The 10,525-nt window shown below is 38.4% G+C and overlaps 1 protein-coding gene across 1 annotated transcript; it reads left to right on the forward strand.

Annotated features, from left to right (window-relative positions):
- The first annotated feature begins 310 nt into the window (after positions 1–310).
- Positions 311–1,788, forward strand: LOC148017265 (uncharacterized). The gene is made up of 3 exons (XM_087662790.1): positions 311–652; positions 796–986; positions 1,293–1,788. The coding sequence occupies exons 1-3, from the start codon at positions 541–543 to the stop codon at positions 1,395–1,397; spliced, it is 408 nt and encodes a 135-aa protein (XP_087518916.1). The 5' UTR covers positions 311–540; the 3' UTR covers positions 1,398–1,788.
- The last annotated feature ends 8,737 nt before the right edge of the window (positions 1,789–10,525 follow it).

Consider the following 10,525-nt stretch of genomic DNA (forward strand, 5'->3'; position numbering starts at 1 on the left):
ATTCAAAAAGCCTCCTCAGGGTCAGCCATTACTTTTCCTGTGCTACAAAATGTAGGGGAAAAGGGGGGTGACGAATTGAAGGGGGGTCAGGACGTCGGCGTTCGTCTTTTGAGAGAGAGAGAGAGAGAGAGAGAGCGAGAGAGTGAGTGTGTGCAGGCCTAAAATTTGAAGGTTGCAACACCCTTAGAGAAGGGTGATACATATATTACCCTTCCAAACTCTTTAAAAAGAAAAGGAGAGGTCCTTTATTCAAAATGAAAAGTTGGGTAGCCCTTCAAATTTGAGGGCTGAACTGTGTGTGTGTTGTCCCGTGTGGAAGGGTGGCTCTACGCGTCGCGCGAGAAAGAAGGGTACAAGCAAAGTATAAAATAGCGGCTCCTCTTCTCGCTATCCCACACACAAACATAGGCGGCGGGGAGAGAGAGAGAGAGAGAGAGAGAGAGAGAGAGAGGTAGTTTAATACATACCACAGCAAACTGTAGAGAGGGACTGACAGAGCGGGAAGGAGACGGAGAGAGAGAGAGAGAGGGAGAGAGAGAGATGGCCATCACTCAGTGCATCGCTGTGTTTATGGTATTATTACTAGTCCTAGTTAATGTGGGCAGACTCTCGGAAGCCCGTGAGCTCATTCAGCCAACGCAAGTTCCGACAGGTAATTATCATGTTTCGCGTAGGTGCATGCTTAACATACTGCTGCTGCCTGCATATGCACATAACATAGGTACAGTTATCCGTACCGCTGAATATCTCTCTCTCTCTCTCTCTCTCTCTCTTAAGTTGTTATCATGGCTGCAGAGAACATGGGAAAGACCAACATTAACAACGCGACTGCAGCTGCTGCCGCTGTCGTGGATAGAAACGATAACATCCCGGCTAGTTCTAATGCGCCTGACGCTAAGACTGGTGCTCTCATTGTCACCAGCAATCCTTTCCACAGAAGCTTTAAGGCGCCCAAGAGGTCGGTTCGCAGCGGCAAACCCAGAAAGGTAGACCTTGGAGTCTGAACTGCATTACGTGACACGTCGAAACACGACTATCGTTAATATACTGCTTTAGGTCGGATCACAACTAAGGTTAATAAAGTTAGCCACAGTAGTTATAGTCATGTAGCTAGAATCATTACATATTCACGTTCCGATCAAGTCTGAGTGAACTACCACCGTCATTACATATTCACGTTCCGAATGTGAGTTGAATCGATTCTGAACATTTTAACAGGGATGCTTCAGTGCTAGCGTGAAATTTTATCATGTGCGCTGAGTCGATTCTAACTGACTAAATATGTATTGCAGCATCACCGTTCTCGCAAGGAGGTCTTCGACGAGAGGCTCTTGATCGACCAGCTGGATTACCCCTCTGCTCGAACTCACCCACCTACTGAGCCCCCTCGCAAATAATCCATGATCAATCATAGAATTAATTATCCATTATCGTCCTTTCTGCTCCTAGTTAGGTTCACTATTTCGTACGATGATCATGCTGCCACCTGCACTCGACATCACATGGTTACACCTCTTCTCTTTTGGTACACTTATCAGCTTTCACGTGTCCGTGCTATCAACACCATTCCATCCCTTCCCTTTTTTTCCATGTACCCTTACCTAATCGTGAGCATCATCATCATTCATCACAATCACAGCCCTATGATCAGCTATAATATATATGGCTGCAGTAGTGCAATATCTATGTATATTGTGCCGCTACATGATTTAAGAAGACGGCAAAATCTTTTGTATCACTACGTATTTGTATCTCCCGTTTTGAGTATCATCTACGTTTCTCTGATCAGTTTCGGCTTCACCCCTATGATTAACGCACAACTGCACCTTAGGAACAATCTCTGTGATTAAGGTGCAGCTGTTATTTTCCAAAAGGATTGTGTGTCCCAATCACAATTGTTTTGCGTCACTTCATGTAATCTATCAGAAAGCTACAGGCGGCCGAAACGAGGTACCCGATTTAGATACGCTGTCGACCGATACATTTACAAGCGCGTCTCGATTAGATTGCATTACGAAATTATAAAAGCTCTCCAGCGGACGTATACCAAACGCTTTACGAGATATTAAATATGCGACTGTTGTTTTGATTTGAGAGGTGTAGAGTCTGGACCATATTGTGTGCTACTTTTGTGTCATAAACACTGGCGATATGTTTTCCGTTTAGTTCCTATTCAATTCATGCTGTGTGACCGGTCGGCCATCCGTGGTCCTTTAGACTGCGGTCACATTAACATTTTCTTCCCACCATATTGCATGCTAGATTTTTTACATTCCTGTTTGATGTACACATATAATTAGAAGGTAAAAGATATTTACAGCGCCCTAAAGGGACCCATCTTGGTAGCCAGGACAGAATCTCGGAACTTAGCTGGACTATTGGTGATACATCACTATCTTTACTATCGGTATATGTTGGGACATTTGACTTCACTCCTTCAAAGGCAACAAGTGTTTCTTCCCCAAACTTATGAGCATTGTCCAGGAGAGCTTTAGATATGGTAAACCCCTACAGAAGATCATCTTTGTAAACTTCCTTACAAAACATATGAGAACAGCACAGGCCAAGTCCTAGGCCTTAAATTAGTGCTCCCTCATCTCTTTTCTATTTGTTTTGTGGGGAGGGAGGGCGACTGTATTCCACACATTTTTGTCTGGTTAAGTGGTGGGATCATTAATAGATACCCATGCACGCATCTCTAGACATCTGATAACCCACACAAAAGTGATGGTACATGATGCATAGGGGAGCGGAGGGGAGGGGGTGCACTCAATATATAACATCTTTTTAGGCTTTAAGTGCTTCCTCATCTACTTTTTCTTTCTTTTGGGGGGGACGTCGGATGTGGAAAACACCCTCGTTACTATATTCCATAGATTTTTGTTCCCTTGAGTGGGAGGAACAATGAAAGAAACCCATGCCCACACCTTGAGTTCTAGCCTACACAAAAGCGATGGCCCATAATGTTCGTGGATGATATACCACATCATGCAAGGCTTACAACTTTACATGTGGACCGTGGATTTGTTGCTTCAGAATGTGTCCACACTTCTTACGTGTCGATCTCCCAACACTAAAGGGGAGACACTTCCATGGAACATAACGGCGAGGAGGGACACTCGATATGGTACAAACCTATCACATGAGTTTAAAAAGGAGAATTTATCATTTGTCACGCTTGAGAAAATGTACTTAAAAAGGAGTGAAATCTTGATTTTTAAGAGAGATTAATTTTTAAAATAGAGAATGTGTATGGTACAGCAACACTGCCTCCAAAACCCCCTTCCTGATGCGCCAAAACTACTTGCAAAAGTCAATATCGATCCTCCTTGCTATTGAAGCATTTGCCTCTTGTGTACTCTTTGATCCTTAGAGCCCCTTGGGCTTTGATACCCTGTAAAAATTACATTGCACAGTGAATAGAATTACACAAGAGATAGAGAAAGAGAGTACATGGTAGATAAGAGGAGAACAAGAAATTTCTTTAACTCCAAACAAGCTAATACCAAGATGGCTCTGTCCACCTATGCGCTTCCAATGCGGAGCTTAGATGGTAAACCTAAAAAAGAACTTATGGGCCTATCTACAATCATGATTAAAAACTCTCGAGACACTCATATCTAGAATTCTATTTATTTCACATCATATAAATGCAATTTTTTGTGGCTTTATATATGTGTTTTTTCTACAACTTTCATGGTCATATTCATGCAATCATAGACATGCAACACATGAGAAAAAAAACAAGAAATATGTTAGTATCTTTGTGATTTTCTTCTACTCTCTCTTGAGTGTGTGTAGATTGCACTGTCATGGGAATTTCAGTCTAAGCTCTAAAAGCATATGATTAGTCATCATAATTTGCAAAGTTTTATGCAATACCTACAAGACCCAAGGAGATAGGTTTATGGGAGATTTACTTAGTGCATTTGCATATTTTACAAGAGGTTTTAAGTGTGGAGAAATGGATTTTGAGGAACTTGTTAGGTTTTTCTTGCAAGTGACATGATGTATGATTTTTGGGGGAGCAACTTGTGGAGCTTAGGTAGAGGGGAGCAAGGAGGGAAATTTTAGGAGAGGAGGATAGCAAAAAGTGAATGGAAACTAGTGTAATCAAGGCTCATCTTCCCTAATCCAATCGTGTGTAGCAAAGGGGGAGAGATTGCATATGCAAGGAAAATGCAGTGAGACAAAGATTCAGCATCAAGGTGAGTAAGCCTTGTGCCTTGGCAAGGAAGAGAAGAGTTCTTTTTCTTCTTCTTGCTATCAAGAATAGGGATTTACAAGGACTAGAACAAGGCAACATGTTATCCATAGAGATTTAGCCTCTTTCTATTGATTTCTGGTTCATTATGCGAAGGATCCCACTCTCTATTATCGAGGGATCATAATTTATACATCTAAAAGGAACAGCCTTAAGACTATTTGGAGTAGCAGAGAAGCTCTTTTTTTGTTGTAATGCATATGGAAAAATAGAGATGAATTATATAAAATAGCCCCATACAAGGTTTTTTTTCATTATCAACCATATTTGTCGACTAGTATTTCTTTCGATTAAATATGCGATACTTTGTATTTCTCAAAAGCATAGTATTGGAAGATTTTGGATCAACTTTTGAGCATTTATATGCTACTCTAATACATACAAGAAACATGATTGAAATATAAAAGTTCGTTCCATTTAGGGTTTCCTTCATCTTAATCATTTTTGTCAATTGGTGTTGCTTATGGGTGATGGGATAGACCTTCCCCCATCAAAAATCATGCACTTGTATAGAGATCTAATGCTTTGTCTATTGCATAGGTTTATATACAACATGATTCATCTTTTCTTATTCAAGGTTAGGGTTTATGTTGGCCAATTGAATTTGAGTTGATTCATTATCTCATTAAGGGTTGGATTAATCAGGCACAATTGTTCTTGATAGTAATACAAAGGATTGGCTTCAAATTCATTTGGGGTGTGATTTATTTCTTCTTTCTCTTTCTTCTTCGCTTCAATCTCTATTCTATACACCCTAATTTTTTAAACCGTTCTGATTCTGGCTTTCATCCCTTTATCCCTTTATCCCCTAATTGGATGAGAAATGGCAAGCAATAGCTTGTAAGCCTTTGCATGAGGGCTTTGTGCATAGATACATGTGATGTGACAATCCTCAGCATGAAACGATGGCTTTGATCATTAATATGATGCATTATAAAGGTAACTTATCTTTTGGAAGGATGGTGAAATCCATGCACAAGAGACATGTTTATCTCTTAATTTCAACTTTGGAAATCGGGGTATGCAAAAAAAATTGGAAGAAATGGTTAGCCAAAATGTTTATTCAATAGTGCAAGTTGCTACGTTTGGTTTGCAGATAGAGAAAATACCTAAAATGGCTATTGCTATCCCTAGACTTAAAATATGGTCTCATGCAATATATGGAGCTGAAAAGAGTAAATTTCAAAAGGATAAATTAACTCATGCAAAGAGAAGCATCCATGGCATGACTAGTTGAGACTCACCAATTGCCTCCTACTCAGTGCACACACACTTGGCTAAGGTTCAAAATACAGATGTGATTGTAGAAGATATGACAAAGAGGGATGAAGATCATGTAAGGATATGAAAGAGGATGATAGGAAAAAGTTCTAAGCAACCAAAGGCTACAATGCAACCTACTCCCCTTGAACTGATAATGGAGGATGTAGCACAAGAAAGAAAGCAAGAAGGGAAATGACATGGAAAGTAAAAGGATAAGTAGGTAGGCTACAAGATGTAGTTTGTCATTGAAATTGCAATGGATTTAAAGAAAATACTTGAAGAGCGGATTCTTAACAACACGATGAAATTCATATTGGGGAGGTTCTTGGCATTTCTAAGTGTAAATTTCATAATGAAATCGTACACATAATTAAGAGGGAGAAATTGTTTCTTAGTAATCTAGTTAGTGTTTTCATGTAGTTAGAAGAGGAGTTTGATTTACAAGATATATTGATTCATTATGAGCAAAATGCATGTGCTAATTTGGAGAGGGTTGATGTTGTAAATCAATGGATTGAGGATAAAAATAAAGATATAGACTGAAATTTCCCTTTTTGTAGCAACACTCATATGAGAGTTAGGAAAATGCATCATTCTCATGATGAGCTTCACGATTTATCCCTAGAATTTATTATCTGTGAAACCATTGGGTATGAGCTACAACAAAAACTATGGTAAAGATTGGGTAGTGTGAGACACCATGTGTGACAACACCTAAAAACATGCCATTTATTGCAACAATTTTTTGGCAAAACTGTATACAATTGACACCTTATTACTAAATTTTTACATTAATTCAATGCAGATGCGGTGTTCGTTGTTGCTGTCTTTGGAGGCCGTGTCCTTGCAGTCTAGCTAGGAGATGTGGTACAAGGAAGTTCTTATTATACGAGAGGAAGGTGGAGTTTTAGACAAAATTTGATAGGTTTACTTAGTGAATCTCAGCTATGACTATTTAAAATTTTCCTGTAGGGATTATTATCACTTAGAGGAGATAAGACCTTGTTATAAATTAGGAGTCTTCGGGGGAATTTTAGACTTGACAAGGTCTTGACAAGTTGATAGGATATCTTAGTATTAATCTCAGGGATGGAGGATTTCATTAGTTATGCTACCTCCTACCTCCTAATGATGAAATTCTTTATGAAAAATACACAGCATCATGATTATGATTATTGTCTATTTATTGAGACTGCAAAAAGTTAATTTAGTAAGAAGGTTGTTGGAACTCGACACTGTTTGGGTTTGGATCCACAGTGGCTTTCAACATATGCAATAGGACTGGGAACAATAGAGTTCAATATCACAATCGGAGTATTTGTTGGCTTTGACACTCTACTGTCCAGCATAACAGTAACTCCATCAGATATTATTGCTACAACTGAAAATAGAACAGTAATTGCGAGGCTACATGGAGATCTTGTGTTCTATACACAATTTCCAGTTTTTCCAAGTGTGTACCTGTCAAAACCAGTTAATTACGTGAGACGACTTTTGAATGGATCAGAATGGCTTTTGATTGATAAGCTAAAATGTTTCTTCAATGGGCAATTGTGTGATCACATTGGAACATTATACTATGCATTTTGTGATCAGTTAAATCGATGTACATAAGGCTCCAACTATTTAAGATTTCAAATTCAAGACTATATAGAGGAGGATTATGAAAGAGTGTTAAAGGGACTAAAACCTCGTTATGCAGTGACATAGTATGGTGTAGAGTTTGGTTTCAAGGATGAAGGTGCTTTTACACGTTTACCTCTACCTTTTTAAGATGTCACAAAATTTGTTATCACATTGGAACTCAATGCAGATGATGTCAAATTTATTATAAATAGGAGTCCAAGGAAAATCATATCAGGGGTCTCGTCAAAATTTGGAGCACTCTCACGAAATGGAATTACAAAGCTGGTGGTGTCTAACGTTGGGGAGCTTGTAGCTGTTTTTTTTATCTAGGTATGAATTGTTCAATTGGAATAAGGGCTTCCCCAAAGTTGATACTTAGCTTACAACCTAACAAACTAGAAACTTATGAGTTTGCTTTTGATAAAGCCAGTTCAATAGAATGTGTAGTTAGGTTAAAGGACTCAGGGGGTGAAGTTTTAGACAAGGTATCAACAATGGTCATGGTTACAGCAACAACATACATCATTGTATCAAAGTTTGCAAATAAGGACATAGATCCAATAGAGAGTACAAGCTTTATATCAAGTATATTGTCATCAATAACAAGCTTTCTTACAAGTGCTTTCAATGGTATTGCAAGCTTGGGGGAACATCATTATTTCTTTGGAAATGTCATGAGAGGAGGAAAAAGAAGAAAAAAGGATATTAAGTGTGAGAGAGCAGTTGGAAAAAAAAAACAAACAACCATCGTGGGAAATGAATGCGCCTATCACAGGGAGAAAGAAGGAGGGGAAAAACGGTTACGAATGGGGAGAAGAAGAAGAGACGAGGGAGCAAGGGCCATTAAACGAGGGGGGGGAGAGGGTCCATCTCTATCTGCCATGGCACACCCCAAAGAAGAGCTTTGATCTTGCCATGCAACGGAGGCGAGCCCTGCTCGTGCTGTTCGTTGCCCTCGTTCTTGCAGCTTTTCTTCTCGCCGACAGTCGCAGAGACCTGTACGTGGTTGCCAGCTTTGATGGTCACGACAAGGACAACAAGAAAGGTCATGATTGGGGTCGTGGTGACCGTGGTAATGATAACGGGGTTGGTGACTCTGACGATTGTGGCGACGACGGTGACTCTGATGATATCGCCAAGGCAAAGTCGACGCCTTAATGCCATCAAAGGGGTAATCGGAGCCACAAGTCGTAGTTCCAAGCCAAGATGACCTGGTCAGGTGTCGTGAGCACGCGTTAAAATAAAACGTAATACAGAGGCTGAATAGAAGACATGTAGTTAGTAGTATTGAACAGCGCCTCTCGTCATAGACATTCGGCTGCGGCTGGTTTTGTTGTATATAGCTCCATGCAACTTTTCAACGTTGCTAGCAACATAAAACATAATACCAGACGTTACCAAAAAAAAAAAAAAGGATCTAAAAGGCAGGGAGTGGGAACTCAACCAAATACCAGGAGGTTGGAAGAGTTTGAGAAGCAAGAGCTAATTGAAGGGCTTAAGAAGAAGTGGTAGCAAGTGAATACAACATATCAGAAAACCTCAGTAACACTTGATACCTTGGCCAGACTGCAAGAGGACGCGGACTCCAAGACGCAATCACGACTCGCGGGTTTTCCAAGTAAGTGTCTAACTGGTTTATCTAAAATAAATGATATGGCATGATAATTTCTTTAGTTTAATATTTTTAAAATATGTCTTTAAACCTGTTTTCTTATGCTACATGGTTGTTTGCATTTATCTGAACTGGTTTTTATTTATTAAAAATCAAAAACAGTCGAAAACACTAAAAAATGACTCAAAATTATCATAAATAAAATTTTATAAAATTACTGATTGAAAATTTATAAGTTCTGATATTTTTCCTATAAATATTATGAGTCAAGGAATTTACTGAATTTCTATCAAGATTTTTAAAGATGTTTTGTTATATTTAAAAATTAGGAAAGAGTTATATTTAGGGAAAAAGCATAGTTTTCCTTTACGTAAAATGTGTTATTTATTGATATAAACTATGGATTCTTAGTGAAATATTGAAAACAAAATCTTTGATTGGTTAGTGCATTTTTGTTGTAAGGGTTAAAGAAAAGAAATAATGATTTAATAATATTTTACTTAAGAAATGCTCGTATAAAGATATGGTGTTTTGGTTTTGAAATGAGAGATTATACACGGTATGAGCATTTAGGAAACATTGGAAATTACAAATAAAAAGTTTAACAACACTTTATAATGATTTATAATATTAGGTTGCAGTTATAAAATTTAGTTTAAATTAAAACCAAAATAAAATCAAACAATTTGATGATTGGATGGCATGGGGGAAAAAGTCTCAGCATCTATATTAAATTTTTATATGTTATTCGTTTTACAATCAATTTCTTAAATACACGGAGTGGAGGGCTACTAGGACTCATTGATAAATTAAAGGGTGCTATGGGAATTTAAAATAAATTATGAATGTGGACATGTGAGAGTATGGAAGAACTTGTTTTATTCTGGTTGATGTTTACTAATAGAAAAGAAGGAAATGACGTTATATTCGCAAAATGAATTAAGTAATTAAAAACTAATAAGCAACGACGAAATTTATATACGGAGTGGGGAACGTCTACCAAGGGAGATTAAAATTTAGGGGTTTATGGTATGTCAGAAAATTTGATTTGAATGTTTGTTTAAAATTAAAAAAATAAAAAGAATTAATTTTAATCAGGTGGAGAAAAACATAAAAAGGAATTTTAAATGGAGATATACAAATAGATCTAAGAGATCTATATCCCTGAAACAACCTTTCCAAAGTCAAACATTAAAAACATTTCCTGGATAAACCGCCACTAGCATGGCAGGAGAACATTATGAGGAGCTGCCTCTGAGAGATGGGGAGAGACCATAGTTACCTTAGGTTTAGCAATTTAGTGCCCAGTATAATTTACTGAAGTTTAGAATTTTTGCAGTTGGACTACTACAAACAACGTTGTAGATTTTAGGGAAGGCTAAGTTGAGTCAAATTAAAACAACTAGTGCAAATAATCACTTGTTTAGTGCAACAACTCTTAGGAGTTGGCTTGTTAACCTGGGTAAAAGTGGCTTGGTCTTTGGCCAGTCATTTTTGGTGCGTCTGCCGGGAGCCAAGTGCGCTCGAACGAGTGATAAATCTTCCGAGGGTATTTTAGATCCTAAGTGTTATTTATGAGTGAATACGCAGTCTCTTTTCTAAGGGACTATTTTCCTAATTTGCCCCAGGAGTGCCAAAGAAAAGTGCTAGACTGGGCGAGAGATACAGAGTTAGTAGAGGGAGGCACATATTTTGGGCCACAATTAACTGTGGACGTTGAACAATTATCCTCTTGGAGCTGGGGTTTTAACGACTGTGCG

The sequence above is a fragment of the Lygodium microphyllum genome, chromosome 22 (assembly GCF_053477565.2).
Source record: "Lygodium microphyllum isolate KBCC chromosome 22, Lygodium_microphyllum_v1.1.10, whole genome shotgun sequence".
Lineage (NCBI taxonomy): Eukaryota > Viridiplantae > Streptophyta > Polypodiopsida > Schizaeales > Lygodiaceae > Lygodium > Lygodium microphyllum.

Bases quoted from the DNA above. Each gene is read 5' to 3' on its own strand.
- LOC148017265 (XM_087662790.1), top strand. From the start codon at position 541: ATGGCCATCACTCAGTGCATCGCTGTGTTTATGGTATTATTACTAGTC. The intron at 653-795 runs GTAATTATCATG...TCATGGCTGCAG, and splicing joins GCCAACGCAAGTTCCGACAG to AGAACATGGGAAAGACCAAC. The intron at 987-1,292 runs GTAGACCTTGGA...TATGTATTGCAG, and splicing joins GCAGCGGCAAACCCAGAAAG to CATCACCGTTCTCGCAAGGA.